At 42.8% G+C, this 24,276-nt stretch overlaps 1 protein-coding gene across 1 annotated transcript; it reads right to left on the reverse strand.

The window, feature by feature from the left end:
- Positions 1-5,857: 5,857 nt before the first annotated feature.
- LOC104620043 lies at positions 5,858-24,233 on the reverse strand (the record flags this gene model as incomplete). Its single annotated transcript, XM_010286125.1, has 3 exons — positions 22,567-24,233; positions 8,712-9,074; positions 5,858-6,002 (listed from the first exon to the last, which is right to left on the reverse strand). Coding segments are annotated over exons 1-3 (2,146 nt in total), but the record flags the coding sequence as incomplete, so codon positions are not given.
- Between the last annotated feature and the right edge of the window lie 43 nt (positions 24,234-24,276).

A 24,276-nucleotide genomic window follows, 5' to 3' on the forward strand; every position in this document is an offset into this window, starting at 1 on the left:
ACAGGAGGAGGCACAGGCTGTCCTTTGTAGTGGCAGTCCACAGTGACCCCGTCCAAATGCATGCCGAGCTGGCTTACCCCCCGCGCGGGCACTCTGAAAAGGCTGTGGGTAGCACATACTAAAATACTAAAACTAAGACCTAGTTTACGCGCCTCAAGAAAATCCAGTTCTAGATAACCCTCTGGTATCATAGGGCCCTCCACCCTGGGGCAGCCCAAAGGTGCCCCCCACCCACTGCTCTGACAGTGGCAAGTAGCAGATGCCCAGGGAAGAACATAAAAACAGATGAGGCATGTAATGGCATTTTTCTGATGTACTTTCCTAAACCCCAGCTATCTGGAGATCAGAGTCAGATCCCTCCTGGGGCAAAAGTGATATCTTTGTGTTTAATGAACTGAATTTTTGAAACTACTTTCTGAATTTCTGTAAACTTTTGGGATGTCACATATCATGTGCAGCAATTAGTTTCGTAATTTAATCTTATAGAGTGTGAAAACTACCTTTTATTTTGAACTCGCTATCTGATGATATCATTTGGTGCCCTTTAGTTCTGACATTATTGGAAAAAAATAACTATTATCTGTTCATTTTTCCTGTGTCAATCAGACTTTTATTCCCCTATTGTCCTTTTTTCCAAGCTGCGGAGCCCTACCCACATTAATCCTCACACAGAGACACTGAGTAGGTTTTCTTGTCCTTTTGCCTTTCCCTGTATCGTCCCAGATGAAAAATGCCTTTTGAGGTGGAAAGGAATGGGGAGATGGCCCCCACACGCCACACCAGCGGCACAATTGGGCTTTCTGTCTTGTTCTCTATTCCCTTCCTACAAATTCCTGCCCTTTTATTTACTGTTTTGACTGTTACTATGCACTGAACTGACACTTTAATTGTCTGTTAGGATTGCAGGATCTCTTCCTGAATGGCAATACCCAGCTCAAAGTCCGTTCTTCTGCAAGCATAGCAGGCTGGTGTTCCTCCAAGTGCACTATCTTGCCTTCATCAACGCCGAATTCACCTGCCGCCAGCGCACTGCCTCGTGTCTCAGTATTGTGAAATCCCTCTGCAACTCTGTTCAAGCAGCTTGTGCTTCTACTACCATGAATAACTTAGTACACAAGCAAGAATTATAATTTCATTCTATACCTCCCTTCCCACATTATTTGTGAAGAAGACACTGACCATGTAACTCCACTCGTGAGCTCTCTCCTTAAGAAAACCGACTGCTTTCCTCCTCTCTGTTACTTACTGCTTACTCACTTGTTAAAGCATGGGAGGATCTTCCCTCTTATCCCTGGCCTCTATTAAGAGACATTTTTAAGAGATCTTGTCAGAGGCCTTTTGGAGGTCCAAGTAGCCTATACGTACTGAATCCCCTTGGTCACATCCTCAGTGATATTTTTCAGAAAAGCTAATCCATTTGTGGGGCTTGTAACTTAATCCTGTCACTATACTTTTTCCTGTTTAAGCATGGCATTCCAGTCCACGGATCCTGTGGCACTTGATGGTACAGTCAGTTTGTTTATCTGATTCGGCTCTTAGTTTTTCTTTAATAAATTAGAGACTCTCTTTCACTGGTACAATCTTTTCTGTTATTCCTATACATGCACAATGGTGATATGCTGGTTATGCTCCACTGCCTGCCTTCCTTCAACCAAGCTTCTGACATATGCCGTATAGCTTCTTTAAAATGTGTTTATTTCTCCACCTTACTTTTTAAACTTCCACTGTTGCTGGCAGGGTTGCCTGTTCTTCTAAATCCTCTTTAAACAACATTTGTCCAGCTGTTACTGACTCTTTCTTGCTTGAGTTTTGTCAGCTTCTGCCCCATCCTTCCTTTGGGGGTGCCGTGACAATTGACATCGCCTGTAAAGGATGTGCTGTCCTATACATGTATTATTTCACCTTGCCAGGGTTCCCCTAATTCTTTGTTTAGAAACTGCTCCATAATCTCTTAATTTGCATGTCAGCAGCCTGCTTTTTTTTGGTTTAGAAAACAAAGGATCTTTTTATTTCAAACGTTCCTCAGTTCATAAATAATCTAAATCTCCTTCTTTTTAATACAATTCCCTACATGAAGGTGCCTGGAGGTAAAAAGGCCTCTTGGTACAACACTGAGCGTGGTACTAGCAGCACTTGGGACAATTCTACCACTGGGCTCCTGGTCTTTCAGCTTCTACCTGACAGCTTCAATTTTGCCCTCAATGCTTGCCTCCTGTCCATCCCACTCTCCCTGGCACCCAGCTGCCCCACAGCTATCACCTCACCTCCAGAGTCCCTAGGACTGCCTAGGTGCCTCACCTGATGCACCAGCTGCTCCCAACACACTGCTAGGTCCTGTTCGCATCATCAAGCCCAGCTATCTATGCAGCTAACAATCCCGTTACCCACCAGCATAGTTTTTATCTTTTCCCTTCAGTTAGAGTTCCATCCTTCAAAGTATCACACAGCCATCAACCTCCGGTCCAGAGGCTTTTCTATCTGCAGCGACGTTGGGACTGCACAGCCTGCGGTAGCGGATTTCGTGATGCCCCTCCAGGTCCTGTCCATGAGTCTTTCTGACTCCCTGAGCTTTTCAGGCACTTGTGCTGCAGAATACAGCAACCACCATGGAGGTGCTTGCAACAGCAGACATATTCCACCCATCTCCTAGTGATCACGAACATGGCACTCAGTATAGCAACCCAGGAATTGGCATTTCCTGCATATTGTCCTACTTCCTCACTCTTTTGGGGTGGGGGACAAAGGACAAGGTAGCAGGGAGATGGTAGCAAGCAGGGAACTGCTTTCTCTTGAGGAGTGATTAATAACTTCTGTTTGTTCACTTTCATGGCCAATAACCTATTTGGGATGGGGTTGATTTGTTTGATCAGTGTTAGGGGTGGAGAACCTGGAAATCTCATCTCCCCAACAGCCTGTTTGTTTGCATGTCAGGTCCTGAGCTGTGCCCCACACAGGCTGAATTCTACTCGGTTACCCAACATTGATGAACTGGGAAAAGCTTGATAGTAGTTTAACACTGTAGGCAAACATCCAGAACAGGATACTATTTGAATGAAAGACATTTAAATTTATTAATTTAAATGCCAGAATCCACATTTGAACAAACCACCTAAATCAGCAGGTATCAGTCACAATTAAAACAGCTGAGAGAGCAATCCACCTCATCCAAAGGCAGTTCCTACTCCAACCTTCATTGACTGCAATGGCGAGGCCCTCAGATCAGTTGTATAAACACAGATACTTAGCGCCATTTTAAACGTTTTGGATATCCCACTGGCCTCCCGCTGCCACTGAAGAAAAGGACAGGTCTCCCATAGGTCCTCTGTCATATCTGCCAGCTGCAAGCAGGTACTCAGGTACCCCACACCGATCCGGACCTTGGGGTGGGTAGCTGAATCAAGACCTACACCTCCACTGCCTGGGACAGGTGTTCAAATGTTTAACTCTTATGTAGGTACCTACTTTTAGACTAAATTTAGGTGACAAACTAGAGCTGAATCCCACCCCGCCTACTCAGAGCTGAGCTGGCCTAAAGGAGTTCACCCATTAATTTAGCCAAATTCAAGTCCCACACCACAATATGCAAAAAAGATGGGTTAGTTTTTAAGATACTTACAAAAATTGCTCTACTGTATAGCTAACCTCTTTAATATAATTTTAAACTTGCAATCCTTTAAGCGCAAGAGTAGCAATATAAGTCTCAAGGGAAGTTTCCCTTACGTGTTGGCTAGTTGTTATTCTGTCTCCTACAGTATGATGGTTTACTGTCATGTAACAGCTGTTTTTCTAAAAATTTACATCTCCAATTCTATCTCCCATTGTTATAAAAGTAGACATACAGTGTATTGGCTGTAGCAAGTAACTAAAATAAGATACCACTGGTTTTCAGTGCTTGGGTTTAGAATTTCTTTCTATAATAAAGGGCTTTTGTGCTATCAAATTTCACTGTACATGAGCAAACAAAAAACTCTCACATGTTCAAAGACAAGGAAATGCCTTCTGAATTTAAGAGCAAAAGGAAAGAGATCAGAATGTGTGACACTAGTCACATTATTATTTTCTGCTGGAGCTACTTAACAGACCTTTGCAACTGCTCTCAAACTGCGAAGTCCATGATATTCCCCGCTTGCCTTCAGGGGTTTGATTTCAGAAGCTTTTCCTGCTCAACTGCTATGTTTATTGTAATGAGTCATAAAGGTCACATCTAGCATAATCAATATTGCTTTGGCTTCACTGTCCTGAAAAGTGGCAGAAACCTGGCTTTGTGTATTTGTCATCCTGTTGCTTATGTTTAGGAGACCAGTTATTCAAAAGCTAATTACCTAGAAAGATACTACTCTCAGGCAGTTGTCTAGGTAGCTAATATGATTCCATGTGGTTTCCAAACACAAAATGGGAAGGATAACTAAAAATAAAAAAGGAATCCGTACTCTGTGATGCGTAAAGAGTCTCCTTTTTCAAAACAAGCTCATGGCACACCTGTTGCATTTAGATGTCGAATTTACCTCGATGTCTAATCTGGATCATTAAGTATATTGAAATACATACAACAAGGACACACTCCAGACATGGGTTTTAAAGTAGTTCCCAGTATTTTACTAAAATATAAATTAAAAGGAGAATACTAATACAGTATATATAATGTATCTCACTGCTATAGTTAGAAATTCTCAACTCTGTTCCTTGGAGAGCACTTTCTGAAGAAAACTGTCATGCTCTATTGAAGACTGGAAGATGCAGTTTTTAAATGTTATTACATAAATTAATCTGTAGTTGAGGGATTTTTTCAGCAGAATTTGGATATCATTACAGCTAAAACTTAGCTTAGAAAAGCCAGGTACTGACTAGTATAATTTTAATAAAGAAACATCGAAAATGCTATTGCTTAACTTTCCTACTTCAGTCATGGCAAGCCCTGATCCAGACACTTTTACTTATTCTCTCCACAGAGAGGCAAAGTGAAGGTTCCCAGCAGTGTTTTGTTCACCACTAACAGTGAAGATTATAAAATTAAAATTTTGCTTTTATGTCTGACCATTGCCAGTGGGGTCAGATGTAAAAAAAATCTAAAACTGTTTAGATTACGCTCATGGTAGTCTGAAAGAACACAAATGGTATAAACCCGGATTCTTCTGGTCCTACCTGCCAAGAAATGTTCCACTAATACTAGATATGACCTTCTATGAACTCAAGCTAGTATTGCATACTAAAAGTAAACAATTACAGAAAAAATACACAGGGCACATCAGAGAGTCTGAGAAGGGGTACTGCTTCTGAAAAGGCAATCTTTTTCAAGAATCTGTCCATCATGTCCCAGAACCCTTGTTGGGCTACACTCACCACTGAGTAAGCAACTGCAGCTGCATACAGTTCTCTGAAACAAGCTGCTTAATTATTTCGGGCTTGCCTATCTAGGTAGTTAAGCTGAATGTACAGAAATGTAAACAGAAAATTAAAAGTACATGTGTGGTGTGGCTATGGTTCGGGTATGAACTCAAGCATATTAGACCTTACTTCCTTCAAATACTATTATTATCTTCAGGCACGTATGTGAATAGAGAGTGGAGAATACAGGAGTGTAACAGGTACAGAAGAATAAACCATAGCAATGTCAAATAGCAGACTGAAAAGCAAGTTTCACATGTGCACAGCAGGAAAAGCTACTAACAAGAACATGATAAAAGAAAGCAACTCAGCTGGGTACTACTTTGTTACTGAGTATTTGTCACTGAGTATTTGTGTTCCACAGTATAATCTACTTCCTAACCAAGCTGGGGTATGAAGTTGACGTCTAGAAAGATCTTGCATCTAGAAAGATCTTGCCCTAGTCTTGGGCATCTAGACTTGCCCAACTTACCGTTAGACGTTCTCATCTGTCGCCTTCGTCCAACCCGGTCCAGGCCGATGGGGGTACTTTGTGAAAAGGTGAGCGGCCGGAACCTGGCTGAAACAGCTTTGTAAGGGGGCACCTGGTGCGCTGGAACGGGTGGCCGCGTTGCAGGCTGCAGGGAAAACAGGAAAATCCAGTATTAGTAAAGCTACCAGCAAGTCCAACTGCGCAAAACTCGGGTATGAAGTAAGGTTTCTTCACATAGTCCAGCTAATTACAGAGGCAGTGAAATCGCCTACTTTGAAGTGACATTGCTTGAACAACTGCAAGCCATATCCACCAGCATCACGGAAAATATTTTATAATGTTACAGTTCTCTGTTGCATTAAAAACTCCTCAGCCTTCTGTTATGATCAGATATGTTCTGTAATTTTCATCTTGTAATACTCCGTGCCCAAACGCTCTGGGATCTAACTGCTCTGAGAACAGCCTGCGCAATGCCGGCTGGCGTTGTAAACGCACATCTGAAGGGAAACCCAAAGTGAAAGAACGACCAGAAATGCTGTGGTTGGAAGTTGTGTTCATTTCCTGGGACACTTGCTTTCTTCGAACAAATGTATTGCTTTTAAGTAACATAAACATGGCTTACAAGATGAAAACAATTGTCTAAATGATCCTCTGCTCTGAAGATCCCAGGAGTCTCATGAAAAAGAGGTAATATTAAGTTTACTCGTAACTTTATCTAGAAGCCATTTTCTTTAGGTAAATCATTCATTTGCTTAATTATGATTAGAGAATCTACCCTTGTTCTATTTGCAAATTGAGTCTAATTTTATGTCGTCCCTGAACAACTCCACATTAGCCAGGCTGAATAAGCTCGCATAAACATTCAAAATTAAACAGCCAGACCTCAGCATATGAACTTCAGAGAAACTAATCTTTACATCTTCTCTTATCTTTCAGTTGTTACTGTTCCTAAACCCTTCTGTCAAGTAATCTGAAAGATCAGGGTTGACTTTGTTATGATCTCTTGACAGTCTATTATGAAACCAATGACTTAGTATTGTTTGAAGGCATTTTCTCACACCTAAACTGTCAGATCAAAACAAAACACAACAAAGAAGGAATCAGCATTACACTTTTCAAATATTCCTGTGTGCTTTCAAAGCTTTTAAGAAAAAAAATCAGGAAGGTGAAGATCAGCCTTTGAAAGCCCCACATAAAATACTTCTAGCAAATGTATTCCTGCTTCATTAGTCCTTTTTTCCATTCCAGCTACAAATTTATTTTCTAATACGACTGCCAAAAACCTCTGTGTATATTGAATATGATTTAAATACAACCTCATCTTTAAACTTCATTTTAGCTAAAGCAAAGTGTTTTAGCAATATATCAGGATCCTATCACTCAATAACACCACAAAGAGTAAGTCAGATATATTGCATCAAATAACTAGTAGAAATGATGGCAATTACAATATCCAAATAACTGGCTCATTAAGCAACACAGCTATTTATTCCTGGGCAACTAAAATTTTCTTGTAAGGCTTCAGTCCAGATCCCTTCCCCAGACAGATAAGGATGTGCTGTTACTCAGTGGCAGGCCTGGGAAGGCCACCCTTTGGGCTAAAAATGTGTCCCCACTGGGAATGCTCCATAGTTTTGGTCTTGACCATAGCAACCCAGCAATGTGCTCGTTTAACCCAGCCAGCCCTCACAGCAGCATCGGAGCACAGAAAACTCAACTCAAACAGCATCCTCGATGCATATTCCTTCATCAATAAAATGACGCGGGCAAGGTTTGAAGAGAGATCAATTTGTTTTCGGCAGTAAACGAAGGACTTGGAGAGTGTTAAATCACTTCCATTGTACAGCAAGGATTATTTGGGTTGCCAATACTTACTGTCTCTTGAAATCCATCTATTATTCTTGACTAAGATGGCCTAAAATTTATAACAAGAATTTTCCTCCTTTTTTTTCTTCCAAGCTAAATAGTGATAAAATTAATTTTAAAATATGCCAGTTATGTAGGGTTTGAAACTATGGCCTTTGCCTGGGTAAAAGGTTCATTGGCTTCAGCTAGAGTTTTGCTTCAAGTTTCTTTTTTTCACCAGGGAATTATAAAGAAAAAATGCTCTATATACAATAACAATGTCCATGTTAAAAATTGCTTTTCACAGGGGACTGAAAGTCCTGCCATTGTTTCAGCATTTGATTTCAGTCGGGGGAGTACCATAGCCGTGAATGATACTTCATTGAACTTCCCAGCAGGAGGTCAAGTAGCATGAGAAAGATTAAGAAGATTCAAATTCCATTAATAACCACTGGAATGACATTTTTTTGAGGATGTAGATACTATTCCTTTTTTCTGTTGCTTTACCAGCTACTTCCTTATTAGTTTTAAGTATCGTCGCTATGCCAATGCCAAGATTTTGAACACCACAGCTAATGCCACAGGTTTTGAGCAGGCCTGCTTTTGGCAAATTTGAAATGATCAATAAATAATGTGTTACTATCAAATTGTTTGTCTGTTCCTCAGGCCCTACACCCTGTAAGGTGACACACAGCTGCACTACACACAAATCAGCTCTTATACACCAATATGAGACATAACAACCATTCCAAGAAAGAAATAAGGTTAATTTACAATACAAAAAAGATTATCCCAAAGTCAGTATCAGTTTTATTCCATGCTGTTTTGTTTTTTAACAACAAGACAAAGTAATTAGTGACCAGGAAAGCAGAATTATAAGTACACAATGTCAGTCTGACGAAAGGGAAGGAAGAGAAGGAAGCATCCATTCTATTTTCTAGGCTGAAGATAGAGACAAGGAAGTGAAAGGGTCTTTTGCAGTTTGCAGAGAGCACATCTCTTATCTTACTTGTGTCAGCAGACCTTCTATCTCTTCTGCTGGACCGCTTCCATAGAAATTGACCCCACCTATTACAGAGATGGGTCTTCTTTTTCGCCCTCTGTGGTAGCCTACTGTATTGCTTTGGATGACGGACCCGACGGCAGCCAGTCCTGGCTGATTTTCTCCGTCCATGCAGTCTGCCTTCTGAGACTCCACAGCAACTGCATCTTCTGGTATAGAGAAACTTCTGATTGACATTTGGCCATAATCTGAGAGAGGTCTGGGACGAGATCTTTTTCCAGAGCCCCATCTCCTGGGTGTGACCTTTTGTGTTTCTGTCTTTTCTTCGTCCTGGGATGGAGACCTCTTCCAGTGGTCATCAGAAACAACCTTTTTAAATGTGAACAAGTCAAATAAGCCACAGAATTTTCTGACAATCATTTATGAGTTTTTCATAAAGAAAACTCAGATCAATTTAACATTGACAACATTAACAACAACAATTTAAGCCTTACCATAATAAATACAATAAATAAAACTGACAATTCAGGAAGAGAGTAACTTTGCAAAGGAAAGACATCATGATGCTTGTGCTGAGTAAGTTTAACACCCAACCATCAGCACCTCTTAGGCAAACATGACTAATAGCAGTAAAAACTCACCTATTACCTCAACAGTACAGACAGGCCCTATCATAATCACTGAATTCACTGAATGATGTCTTGGAAAGACAGCTCTGGCACTCACAGGACTTCTTCCTGTGCACAAGTAGGATGCTACACATAACACCAGTAAAAATAACTCAACCAGCACACTGTGTTTCTGGACTTTCTACCAAGGCCTGTAGTGACAGGACAAGGGGCAATGGTTTTAAACTGTAAGAGGGTAGCTTTAGATCAGATATAAGGAAGAAATTCTTCACTATGAGGGTGGTGAGGCACTGGAACGGGTTGCCCAGAGCAGTTGTGGATGCCCCATCACTGGAAGTGTTCAAAGCCAGGCTGGATGGAGCATTGAGCAACCTGGTCTAGTGAAAGACGTCCCTGCCCATGGCAGGGGGCTTGGACCAGATGATCTTCAAAGGTCTCTTCCAAACCAAATCATTCCATGATTCTATGACATTCCTCTGCTTTTCCTCTACTCAGTGATGAAAATAAACAGTAAGGCTGAAGTTGCACTGCTTGCTGATCCCATGTAACTCTAAGCCGATACCAAGACGGGCAGTCGCACCCCCTCCTACCACTCGCTCCCATACTCTCACTTGGGTCAGATCTAGAGATTGTGCAGCCATGTGTGAATTGGGTGAGTGAGCTCATCCAGTTTAGAAGAGAGAAGCTAATTTTCTATATACTTGGGGAGGTTATAGTCATATAGAGTAGGACCAGAGATACATGATAACACAAATGCAGGAAAACCTGATGTTTTTAGAGAGGAAGCTTGGAAAATGAGCATGTTGTTCCTATATAACAGCACATCTGGCTCACGAAGGTTAATGCCTACAGGTATCATAAATGCACTGGTACTGCAAGTTTGGAAATAAAATAACCTCAACTAAAATACCTGTTAGAGGGAACATTTTTAAGGATTACAACGCATTTGGTGTAATATTGCCATAAACCTTTCTAGAAAAACCCCTGCAGTTTTTCTTCCGATAAAAAATTCTGCACATAAAGATTTATATTCAGTTTTTCCTCACATTTCCAAATTCTCAGCATTTCCTTGGCTTTTCCTGACTCCTCTACAAAGAACAGAAAAGAAACAGGGCGAGGAAGATGGGTGTTTCTGGGCTGGGTGGCAGTTTGCATGAATGCCTGATGGAGTGAATGGCAAATTCCAAAGCACTGCTGAGCAAGTGAACCCTGCCCCAAGATCTCACACAAATTATGAATTAATTCTGATTTTTTTTTGGTAAAAAAAAATCAGTCCACTTCTTTATTAGGATATCCTTAGACTACTCAAGTGCATTTCTGATGATGTTCAAAGCTAGTAAGTATTGCAAAAAAGAGAGGCATCAGTTTGTCTGTCTCTGGCTACATTTTGTGCATCTGTTTCAGACCAGGTGGGCAGTTCAGGTATTGCATATTCAAAGCAAACATGCAGCCCAGAATCAGCCTTTTACAATGATGCCTGTGAAAGGGGACCCAATCGTCTGTCACCTTCTTCTCCACCTGCTGTTTTCAACCAGGCCAGTACAACTCCCATGAGCCTTTTTTAGAAGGCCACCTGATACCTGGGCAGATTTCGCTTTTTATGTGAAAGACAGCTAAAGACAAATTTTACTGTATGAAATCACTTCAGCTAGTAGGCAGAGTTATTAAACAGTCAGCATTTTAATGTGATTACTACAATTAAGGTATGAAAAATTATGAATGTCATCTATTGCTCTACATTCAATTATTTCACTTGCAGCATGAAAATTATTCTAAATAAAGCCCTCGCATAAATTCTTATTTCTATGGCATCATACCTGTCATTCAAGCATTCAGCTTCTCTGCAGATTTTAGCTCAGGACCAGTTTTAATAGTATAAGCGATTCAGTAGAGAGTGACTCCCTGGCTGGAGCACCAACACAGCTCCAGCAAAGTTGTCCCTTAAACCAGCCCTTCCAAGGTCAGAGCAGCAAAATTGCAAGTTAAGTAAGGTTCTTACCTCAGAATCAGACACAGGTAAAGAGTCTCCACATATGCAGTGACTGAGAAAGGAGCTCATAAGAGTCATTTTATGTTTTTGTTTTGCAGTCTTGTCCGTAAGAGCTACAAATGTGAGCACACTCTCTGCGTAACCAGTCAGGCGAAGTTCATCCCATGATCCTGTACTTTTAGACTGAGGGAAGGACACGTCACATGTCATCTCCTAATCTGCTTTTTACACCCTTATCTTGAGCAATAACATTTGCAAAGAGAGGACTGCTCTCCTTCTGCAGCACTCCACCTACAGTAGTCATCCAAATGACAGCAAGATTAATCTCTGCTGTGCAATAAACAATGCTGAAGGACGTGTATTTTTAGGCTTAGATCTATAAACTGCATTGAAGAATACTAATAAAACAGAAAACATAATCCTCTCATAGCAAAAATCAGAGGAAATCACACTGATAACCTCACATTCCTCTAAGTGACCTACTCAAGCAGGACCTGATCAAGTGACCACTTGTAGTAGGAATAAAATATCCAGCACACAACTCTAAGGCTCCAGTACTGCAGTCACTTAAGTGTTAAGTGTGATTCTTGACGTCAATGAAAAAAATCTGAGGAAACAATTTTGTTCCACTTATCATTGGCTTTAAAATGGTGCAGCACCACTGACCAGCCAGTCTGACCACCAGGTCAGACCTCAAATGACCTTCTTGTGATTAATCCCTTATAAGTGAAATCAGGTTTATGTTCTACAGTTATTATCAGTAACATCTATTGACATGAGTAGAGATATACACAGCATTTCATATAGGATGAAAATCAAAATGTCATGCTCTGACTCATGCATTATAAGTGTTGATCAAAGATTTCAAGGAATTCCAAGTTTTCTGAGAGTAAAAGTCTAAGCTGAATCCACATTGGATTTTCTGAAATTCACACCTGCCAGTCTAGCAACAGCACAGGATCACCAATGCTAGCAATCAAGATTATTCACCTTGTCTTTTAGGCTGCATCCTACGTTAGGTTTCTTCTGAGACTGCAAACACAAACAGCTCTACTTATTTATACTGAGGCGAATGAATTAATTTTATCTGGACAGCTAAATTCCTACAACAGCGTATTAGTTAAGTTGTTGTATTTCGATCGTCTTCCTTTTTCCTGACAGCGGTATACCTACAAATACAACCATTTAAAATAAATATTTACTTCAATCCTGGCTACACTTTTATTTGCTATTGTTCCCATGTAATATGTCACTCTTAGGATGGGATTCAGCTCCAGATTCCCACATCTAACTTTTGACATCTGCAATGGAGGTGTCTGTATGTTAGGTAGATGCTAAAGCTGTCAATCGTAGCCTGTAGAAATCTGGGGTGAGATTTTGTTGCCTGAACATAGGCACCCGGGGCCATTTCAAATGTCCTCAGAGATCTAAAATATCTCCACGTACCGTGCACCATGCAAGTCTGACACAGGACGTAAGGGAGGCATGGGCCATCCCGAAGCAGCCCCGGGAGACCAGGGGGAACCAGTCAGGGCACCTCCAGCAGTGCTGGCTGCTTATGTTCAGGCAATCGAGTTGAGCCCCCAAACAAGAGGGTCAACCGACCCTACAGAGCGCTACGGGCAGGAGCCAGGTGCCCAGCCCAATTGCAGGTAGATGTAGATGGCACTTACAACCATGTTCCTCAACGCTGTGGGGAACCCTGCTTGGTCCCCATCTCCTGCTCCAGCAAGGTGCAGCTTCCCCGCAAGGTGCCTTCCAGCTGCGCACAGCTGACTTGGATACCTGCCCCTCACTGCGCTTGACAGCTATTTCTAGGTAACCTGGCTCAGCTCTAGGCACCACTTTCAGGTGTGCTGTTTAGGGTGTGCCCACCAGGCACATCACATCGACCTGGCTACGGTGGGAGCCTTCGCCAGGCTGCTCCCAGGTAGACAACTACACCGCGGAGTCTGAGCCCAGCCAGACTCTCCTTTGCCTGGGCCCAGACTGATTTCCCAATCCAGGCACAGCAGCTTCAAGGACTCGATCCTGATCTCACTCAGCTTGACCTGGCACTGATACAACCCCGTTGCATTTAATGGCACGTGACTGCTGTTGGCATTCCCTGTTACTCATTAATAGCAATGTAAGCAACATCAGCACCAGGTATTTAACCACTGAAATCTTAGCTTAGCCTTTATAACCAGATGAGAGCCAGGTTCTGCGACTGTTACTCAGACTCAGTGTATATTTGATGAATTCAGCACCTAAAATTGTCTTCAGAGGGAGGGCTGCCCAAGGAGCATGAGATCTGATCTGTACTGTAATAATAAAAGTGTTGCTTATATGGATATAACTTTTACCAGTAAAATGACAAAGAATTGCCAGTACCTGAAATAGCATGGCAGGACTTTTGCTGGGACAGTTATACCAACCATGAATAACCCCTCATCCTATAACTGACGACATTCTCTCGACTAGAGAAAAAGCCCAGGCTATAAGTCTGACCCAACACAGCCTGCTGCTGGTCAGCTTGCTGCTGTTGGTATGCTTGTGAGGGCTGACACAGAGCTGCCATCATGATGGCAAAGGCAAAACAATCCCTGGGTGATTTTTTGTTAATGTGTTTATGCCAATAATCTCCCTAATGAAAATTAAATCACTGCTCTATAAAAGTCTCGATGCCTGTGTACATTGCTGAGGCTCCCTGTCCACTAATCTGCATTTCTACCCCTACCATTACCTATCTGGATTTTTAAAATTTTATTTTTATGTTCTAAATGTACTGATACAATTCATGCTTCATAGTGTATACATATAGACAAGCACGGCAGCACAAGGGGACACTTAAATCTCCTGCAAGTTTTTTCTCTACCTGGCCGTCTGCTGGGCAGTCCCAGGTAGGTGCCTCCTGGACAAGGGCCACCAGCCATGTGGTCTCCAGGGGAAAGAGCATCCTCCTTCCCTCCCTCTGCCACAGCAGCGGCTCTGCCGCAGGGCCACACAGGCAGGCTGCAGCTGCTGCCCACGAACCCACGGGCGGCTGATGCTCAAGGGTATTTTATAGCTGTTTTTCATTAGAGCAATTGGCTCCCATCTGCTTTTTTTTTTTTTCTTAGCTCCACAGTAAGTTGCAATGCTTTTTGTTTTGGTTTCTCTGTATTTTTGAGCTGCCTGGTTGAAGGGCAGCCTTGCAAACTACAGCTGCCTTTTTCTAATCCAGAGAAAAGAGGTACTCAAAATCTAATAATGTCTTTACATGAAATGCATACTCCTCGCCAGATGCAATTTAGAAAAAGGTGTGGTAAATGAAACGGATAATAATTCTGTCTCAGTTACAAAGAAAACCTGAGTAGGTTGAGAAGTTTCAGAACATGATTACTTGTGATGGATAATCAGTCATGTTCTTCTGTAAAGGCTTAAAAGCAGAAACCGGAACATTTATAGGGGAAAATCACAGTATTTGTGCTATTTCATGTAAGTATCTGTGTTTGGATCACGAGTACACATTTCTGTGTGCATTTAGGAGTCTATATAAAAATGTACAAACTTTTTATGCTAGCAGTGACAGCTATATGCCAGTATTATAACTGGTTACTATTAATTAGCTGATATTTCTATGTAACACATTAACTGCCAAATGCTACGAACTCAGTAGTAATATTAGAATTAATTTTTCAGTTCATATAGGCTACCAAAATATAAGACCAAGCAATCATGACCTAGTGTCCATAAAATATTTCATCACCTTCACTTAACAGAGTAAAAGTCCGGACAATGTGTCTCCACCCAGGTATATGACAAAAGGCAAACTCTGCACCTTTTCTTGTTGCTAAATAGCAGTGGGGGAGCATTAATTGAAGTTCATTTATCATCATTACTGAGGTCAAATCTTGCTTTATGATTCATGGACATGATCAATATTTTTATTTTCAAACTGTTGTGACAGACACAGAGATTATGAGACTCCAGATACAACGGAGCCTCCCCGAGAAAATATACTTACTGCTTTCTTTCCAGATTTTATAAAAAGATCCTAAAGTGTTATCAGAGCCCGATGATTCCCTGTTGATCCAACAGGTTCAACAATTTCCAACAGTGATACCATCACAGCAATAGTTACTGTGGAAATGACCGCTTTTACTGTAGAAGAAAGCACCCATTCAGTCAGTGTTTGCATCATCAAACTAACCAGAATTATTAAACCAGTCCAATTCACTTACAGGAAGAAAACGTCCATCTATTCCTTTCCAATTAAAGGCAAATGGCACTGTATTTTTTCTCTTTACACCCCTCTGCCTGCTCTCCCACTAGCGTCTTTTAATTAGCCTTTGAGAAGACCCTAAATAAATGCACTGATTATCTCTAGAATATACAGTGCTATTTGACCTGTGGTCTGCAAGACAGGAGAATATGATCTGTGAAACAACTGCAAAAAAAAGCCATTTAAGAACATATGCATTTACACCTATACAAACAAGCAGAGCAGAAGAAACCAAAGCAATACAACCACGTCCAAAATTTATCATAAATTTTAGCTGCTCGGAAGTCTTGGAAGTTAAAAACATTGTAGGAATATAATCTGCCTGGGTTTTTTTCCCTTCAAAATTGGGTGGACCCACAGTTCAAAAATTTGCAAAGCGCTGCTTCAAACAGGGACCCTCTAAAGGAACACCACTGCACCACACTAGTATGAGCTTCTAGGATGGGTGCAGGAAAAAATATGCATTGTCATAAAGTAAAATTACATTACTGTGACTTGTAATATGGTAAAATCAATCCACTACTGTGGTAAAACTCATTTTGGAGGTTTTAGAAATTGGAAAAAATTTGTATAATTTTACTCTTAGGATTTGTTGACACCAAAGCAATTGTGGTGTTTAAACTAGCAAATACACCTGTAAAACCGCATTAAAAGATCAGGCTATATAGATACAGCCACAAACAAAATTTGGCCGTATATTTCTGGGGCATTTTTAATGAAGGCTTGCTTCATTTAACCTGATCCTTGAAAACCTGCTTATCATAATCAACAAGCATAACACTTTCCCTCTCAGAAATATGCCTTACCAAGAGTAGTGAGTTCACCTTCATACTACCCACGTTTCACAGATGAGGAGCAGACACAAAGCAGTTAAGGCATATAAGTCACAGAGGAAGCACAGGGCTGAACTGGAAATGACAAGCAGGTCTCATGACTCTCCAATCTGTTCTTCAGCCTCAAGGATTTCCTTTGTCCTCTCTTCTAAATCATTTCCAAAACTAAATCATCTAACATACTTCCGATTGGCATAGGGGGGTTTGCAGGGAAATGTATTTCCTTTGCAGAAATAATCTCGTCATATAAAAATGCAAGTGTGCTAAAACAAGAAAACTGTTTCCACGAGTTTTTATACTGATACTTGGGGATGGCTGGGTGATACTCTAACGCTGTCCCTTCTTTACTTCAGTATCTGAACCAGACGGCAAGCATGTAGCGTAAAGGCATATTCATGTCCTCCGCCTCTTTTTAGAAGATGTGCAGGCATTTAATAATCCCTAAATAAATCCCTAAGTAATTTCTAAGTCAACTCAGAACACCCCAGACCAAGTAACAGGTCTAAAAAAAAACCCATTTTCCTTTTATTTGGCAAAACAAGCAACTTCTTCCAGGCTGTCTTTGTAATACCCGCTGGTGAACCTCAAAAGCCAGATGATAACCACAAGTTCAAAGTGGAACTTTATGCTAACGAAGCAGAACATAAAAAGCCATAGGCCTTTGTGTCTCTTCAGTGTCTCTCCAGATGGAGGTCCTCTGGTTCCCCCCTCTTTCCCCCTTCCAGAGCAAAGCCTCATCATCCCTGCCCAAGCCCAAGCCCAAGCCCAAACGCAAGCCCAAGCCCAAACGCAAGCCCAAGCCCAGCCACCAGCAGCAGTCACAAACTCCAGCTTGCGTGGGGTGGAGCTGCCTTGGGCAGCTCTGTGTCTGCAAACTATTACTTCCTAGAGCGTGGAGTAAGGGTGAGGCTGCTGTGGTTGAGCTTGGAGTAGGAAGAGTGGAGGCTGCTGTGCTCGGTCTCCTCCAGCACCCGGCCAGTCTCCCAGCCTGCCACAGCATCCCGCTCAGCATCCCGGTACCACAAGCAGCACAGCAGCCCCCAGATGCCAGAAGGGGAAACTCTGCAGCTGCCTGTGCTCAATTTGAGTATCGCAACCTCTTAGCATCGAGACGGGATTTTCAATGCTGACAACTCAACACCCACGCTCGATGTAAAAACCAAATTACACGGCCAGAAGTGCTGCTCCACTCTCTGGGGTACTATTACTCCTGATCCCAGGGCGAGCAGTGCCTGGGTATTACTGAGGTGTCAGAGAGAGCTACAGCAGACTCAAATACCAGACACTCTGGAAAGGCAGAGGAGCACATGCAATATGAAAAGGGAGCAGCTTGCCCCAGCCTAACTGCAGTGGAGTCTGTTTGATCTCTCCCTTTCAGCATCCACAGACCCTTTCGCAGGGATGACAACCCCTGGATTACTCTACCAGTTTTTAGGGATGGCCAATTTTATTCAGCACTGCAGTTAACCTGATCCAGAATTCAGATTACTGTCACCACCGCCTTGTTTTTCTTCTTCCTAGTAGAGGATACAGCACCAAATGATCACAGGCTGTACTGAACGGCAGACAGCCCTGCTGCAGTGAGCTGTACGAGGTTTTGCTGCCACAGGAAGATACACGTGTCCTTTGAGGGCTCCCTTCTGCATCACTTCAGCCATCGGTTCTTCAGTTTGGGTTTGCAGCCATGCACAGTGATTTCTGGTTTAGTTCGGGCAAGTGCTCTTGGAAATTGCTTTTTGAGCAACTGTGAAGGGTGAAGACATTGTGTGAACGTATCCTGACTTGTGCAGAGCAAAATCCAGTGTCACTCAGTCCGACTGAAACCTCAGTTTGCTGTCAGACATGCTGTTGAAAGCCTGTGACAGTGCTCTGCTGCTCTGTCCCCAGGCCCTGTGGCCAGCAAGGCCAGAGTGTCACTGGAGTCTGGGTCCTCACTCCAAATTACAAACCCCATAGGAGTAAACTTAGTTTAAAAAGTTCCCACCTTTATTCACTTTATCTAATCATCCTTCACAGTTTAGCACATTTTCAGTTATACAGATTAAGCCACATTCTAAATTGCATGTGGGTGAACCAGAGGTGAATAAATCCAAAAAGAAGGGTTCAGAGAGCTGAAACCAGCTAACTCCAAAGCAGGTGTGCTCATGCCCAGCCCCACAGCGCTCAGGAGCTTGTGGTAGGTACCAAGGATGCCCATCCTCAGCTCCCAGCTGCTGCACGCTCCTTATAGGTATTGAACATGACCACATCCAGCCACCACCCTTTGGTCCTTCACTGTGAGGACACATTTTGAAACAAGAAATCAGGAGGATGAACAGTGAGGACAGAGCTGAATCCACTCTGTATTCCCACCCATACAGCTCTTCTTCCTCTTCTCCTCCGTAAGCTGGTCCCCAGGTTAAGCCATCTGTGCTCAATATTCAGAACTCAGAGAGGCGTATGGGAAAGACGAGCTCAACTCTGCAAACAGTGGAGTGCTGGGGGACTCCACCATACGGATTAGATGGCACCACTGATTTTCACGTGACATGAACAGAAATGAGTCAACAGACAGGTCTTAGAGCACTTAAAATACAGTCTGCAAACAAAATGTGACTCAACCCTAATTACAGCAGAGATGCCTCTTCACTATAATTTATCGTTCACTTACAGTCATGCAGATAAGGTATGTAAGTAATACAAAGTCTGGTGTACTGTGAAGCCAGATGCCAGCAAGGCAACTTAGACAGCAGGGGCTCCAAGAGCTTGTGGAAGACTAGGTGGAATGTCAGATAACTTGATTTGTCTTTTTGGTAACAAGTTCAGAACAGTGCTTTGTTTAGGCAGCCTTAGTGGCCGACACGTGCCAGTCCAAAGCAAAGGGTTTAACTTTTTGTTACTTACAGTGACATGGGGTTCTTCTTCAGGAAAGTAAAGTCTGTGCGAAACGGTCCAAATACAAATTTGTACTTAACCATCTCCTGATGCTATTTAAAAGCAACATACTGAATTTAAGTGACAATGGCATAAAGCAGAGTCTGGGAAAGCATGGGCTGTTACAGACGAGCTTTGGTGACTCACGCCTCTGTTGCTTCAGAAGTGCTGAGGCATAGATCCAGGTTGCACTTAATTAGCTCTTCCCTGGGAAGCAACCTCTGGCAGGACCAACAACTGAGAAGGCCAAACACCTCCCCTGCTCCAGTCCGAATCTTGCATTTTGATGAAACCAGCAAAGTGACAGAAGTGACAGGATCTCAAGACTGAATCACATAGGGAAAAAAATCCACAAAACATCGATTCAGGTGAATGGATAGGCATCCTTGTGTGAATACTGCAAAATCAGCTTTACAGCGTCGGGGAAACGCAAGGTAGAAACATTTAGTTTCCACATTTGGGAAAATACAGAGATGGACCAAGTTCCACAGACTTCATTTGCCAACTAATCTACTGAGATTTCTGAGTGGGTAAGGGAATAAACTAGATTTACTTCCAGCTACAGCAGCCAGTCTGGAAAGGAGAACACATTTTAGCCTGACCGCTTAGTACCTTGTAAGCTTTGTACTGAAATATGTCTGCAAGCTACAGAGATTTTAGTGGCTGTACTAGCTTACTGGCTTTTACATGCAATCCATAGAGAAAGAAGATGCATGAAACATGGGAAGAGTGCAGATTTGTCCATCAACACAGTCCATTCAAGGTTCAAAGTGTTAAAAATTTGGGATTTGCATGGCTCAGCATTACATCTCAAATGATTGTTGAGAACAAACCAAGTGCTTGACTGTCACAGGAACAACTTGCTGGGTGGGTACAGTTCTGTAACACGAAGGTGTAAGGTAGAGTTAAAAATGAATTGTAGTCAAAAGTTCAAACCCCAATGACCTCATGGTGTGAGTATGTGGCATTCACAAAAGTGCCTGCAGGCTGAATAATCTCCAATTAAAAAACAACCTGGCATAAGTATCTTTGGTACCAAGCTACCTCCATGCTGAGGGAAGCATGCTGTAAAGGGGGAAGAAATGAGCAATGAAACCCTCCTAAGAAATGGCAGGGAGAAACCCTACCACTCTTTCTTTTTTGTAGTCACTCTGAGTGCCACAGCTTTAGGGTTGCGTACGGGATGAGGAACAGGCCTGGAAAAAAGAGCAGACAGAGTTTACACCCCTTGGATAGGAGGACAGAAGTAAACCCTACCCTGCACAGCTCCTGCTTCCAATCCACAGCCGCCAGCTCCAAAAGCTTTGCTTTCCTGGATCAGAAGAGAGGTCTGGATGCAGCTGCACCGTTTGGGTGGCCGCAGTCGTTGTGCCATACAGAAGGCTCCAGGCAGTGCTCACAGCAGAAGGAGGGGGCTACCCTGGCTGCTGCCCTACCAGCCAAGGAGTCCATCCCCTGGCCACCATCTCCTGCAAGGCTCCAGCCCACACCCACTACACAAACCCAGAGCTGCCACCAGTGCACACTCCGTATTTTAAAGAACTGAAGTGAGCACTAAAAGGCACTCACAAGTAACCTAAAATATGTTATAATATAAAGAGAAAGTTGAAATTGCATGCTAGATAATAACAGAATGTGGTGTTAAAACTAAAATTGCAGTAACTTTTATCCACCCAATGTACACATTCATTTAAAAACGGTACTGGTTTGTTGGGAGCCAAGGGGAGGGACCAGCTGAATTTCTCTTGGGTCATGATGGCAGATCACCACTAGATGGTAGATGAGTAGCATTAACTCTACTTCCCATTTTATTCCTGAGAAATACAGCTGACATATGTCCGTTTCTGGCAGTGTGAAAGCACCTCCTTGCATATGCTCTTAAGTGAGAATTTTGGAAAAGATGGATGGCTGTGGCAGCTCTGGGGCTCCAGAACATGAATAACCTCAGAGCCGCAACATTTATACACACGGGGCTTATTTTTCTAATCTTACCATAGCTGCAAGCACTACGTAAACAAACTCGCTTTTCTCCGTCAGAAGGACAATATTGATAAGCTCTGTAACCACTTACAATTAGTTTGCAAAAACCATGCCAGGCTATTGAAAGTAAGACAGCTTCACAGACATCCTAAGACATGACAGCATGAAAGACTGAAGTTTGTGCGGCTGCAACAATTGCCTTTGTCTACCTCATAGCTAAGGTATAAGATACTTTTAGTGAAATGGAGGTGGCTTAAAAGATACGTCAGCTTTATTTTGCAATTAGCTTCCATATCCATACAGATACAGAGGGGTTTTTGCCTGGTGCATTTTTCCCGGTGAGTAGCAAACCCTTTGCTGCTGCCTCACCCCGAGTAGCTCAAAACCACACTCCTGCACATCGCTGGGGCTGAGGGGAGCCACACCATTTCAGACGGGTGCAGGATACGTCTGACAGCTCTTCACCAACACTGCCAAATCACTGCAGCTGCTCCAGTGCCAGCTTACACAGTGCTTTAGGTAAGGGCACAGGGTTATTACGTGAACTTACCTCAGAAGTGCTGCAATACATCTATCTACCCATCTATTGAGAGTATGAAATCATGCATTAGGTGCAGTGAAATGCTGGTGTCATCACCAAAACATTAGCAGCAACACACTCAGCCCAGCATCTAAAGTACTGCTGTTTGAAATTTGCAGGCAAAAAAGTAACCCAGCAGTTTACCCTCAGCATGGGCCATCACTGCACAGTGAAAACATCGGATACAACTGAATGCTTAAACCTCCATACGGTATGTTTCACACCACGCTGCTCTACAAACACTACCATGTTCTGCAAGGCTTCCACAGGCAAGGTGTTTTACACTAAATCAATGCTACTTCAAAATATACAGACTCTTTAGAGACCTTTCAGCTTGGAAGGAACTACAGCCAAATATTACCCTGCTTAGGCTGGTAAAATCTGACAAGACCACATGACAAGGTGGTGTATCTGCAGGGTGCAATAAGCTGCCCTTGAAAATGTACCTGAATAGCTTTGCTGCCAAAACTTTCTTTGATATTAATGCACAAAGAAAAAATAATTTGACGTTAGCATCCAAAGAGAATATATTAAAGGAAATAATTACTGTTAGCATATTTTAGCAATAACAAGCTGCAACAGCCATTAGTATTCAGGTTGTTTTGCATTGTTTGCATTGTTTTGCATTAATAAATACAAAACCTGATAGATATATACACAGCTTCTGAAGGATTTTGCTTTCTTTCTTACCTCTTCCTTTTTCTCTTCAGCACCAGAGGCTAAATTGAGGCTCAGCTGAGAGTGACTGCTTATGCCACTGTCTTCATTTCCATCATCATAGTACACAGTTTGCACTGAGTCCTGGAAACAAACAGGATTCCTGCCCAGCTTCGGCCCCGGTACCTCGACCCTCTCCTCACTCTCTGACGAGCTCAGTGACAACGTGCTGTGATGGTTTGGGCACTGGAAATTCATATTGCACTTGATCTTCTCTGCAGTGGGACTTTGAGGCTTTGGAGTAGTCGGCCTGACCGGAATGTGAGGGTTTTCAGCTTCATATGGAAACTGCTGGGTAGCTTTTGGTTCATCCGAGTCCGAATAAAACACTTCATTGGGAAATGGACTAATGTCATCCAGCGTGGGTGATAAGCTGCCAGAGTCTGGGATACCTGATGACGTCCTGAGGCTTTTGTCTTCAGCAGCGGCTACATTCATTCCAGCCTCTTTATCCTGAGCAACTGCAGGGCTTTGCAGACAAGGTGTTCCCAGCAAGGAAGAGTCTGGACTAGATACTGGGGAGGTGCATCTCTTTCTGTCATGATCCGTGCTGCTGGAAACCCTGCGGGAGTAGTCATCGTGCAGTCTGCTGTTTGACCTTGTTCTCTGGGACTGCTCGCTAGGAGAAGGAGCCGGGCTCTTAGAGCCATCCTTCTTCCATGCAGCATCTGTAACATTACCGACAAGTTTCAAAACTCGGTCAAAATCCTTTGCCCTGATAGGGCTCTTCCATCGCTTGGATCTCCTCTCAGGGTTCCCACCAGTTTTGTCCGAGTCAGCAGAATTAGCACTCACAGACCTTGTTGGCATCTGTTTTTCATTTGCAACCTTGAGGTCAGTAAGGTTTGAGGTGGACTTCCGTTTGAATGAGCTTTTTTTCAAAAAATTCAAATTATCCGAACTTTTGCTTCTCCGATAAATGATCCTGTTGTTTTCAGAGTCTTTCACCAAAATTTCACAGATCTTTGGCTCTGCGATGACAGGTGATGTTGGCCTAGTACAGTTGTGATGACTCTGAACTTTATCTGTATCTACCAAGTTTATGCGGCCAGCACCATAAGCCCGCCTGATGCTGCGTGAGCGATGAGTATTCCTCAGGAAAGACTCATCGCTCTCCTCCGCATCAGAGCAGTCAGAAGCTAAACCATCCACGGCGTTCTGGAAATCATGCAGAGGCCCTGAATAGGAATATCTGTTATTCTGAACTTGCACCACTGCCCCGTTCGAACCGTGTTTGCCTACGCCATTCTCATTTAAGATGTCTGAGCATTCCCTTGTTTGAACTCCTTGGAGAACTGAAGATTTCAACTTCTTGAAAGATCCCATTTTTCTGATGGAAGACAAAGCATTCCACGTGGACGAGTTGCCCATCAAAACCAGAGAACGAGGCCTGTCAGAGCTGGAATTAGCCCGTTTCCGAGGGGTGGTGAAAAAGCGCATGATTTTGGAAGGGCTGAGTTTATCCTCTTGAATTTCCTCATCATGACCGTTGCTGGTGCTGTATCCCCCATTATGACTGATACAGGTAGTCTGGTTTTGGGGCTCTTTATTATCCATAACTATACAAGTAACGGTGGTGCCGTTTCCACAGCCATTGGGAAACGTTGTCATGCTCTCGATGCTGTACGCATGGAGACAGAGGCTGGGGGAGCTCCGAGGGACACTGCTGTCTCCACCAACCGA

The sequence above is a fragment of the Phaethon lepturus genome, unplaced genomic scaffold (genome assembly GCF_000687285.1).
Source record: "Phaethon lepturus isolate BGI_N335 unplaced genomic scaffold, ASM68728v1 scaffold41674, whole genome shotgun sequence".
Taxonomy (NCBI): domain Eukaryota; kingdom Metazoa; phylum Chordata; class Aves; order Phaethontiformes; family Phaethontidae; genus Phaethon; species Phaethon lepturus.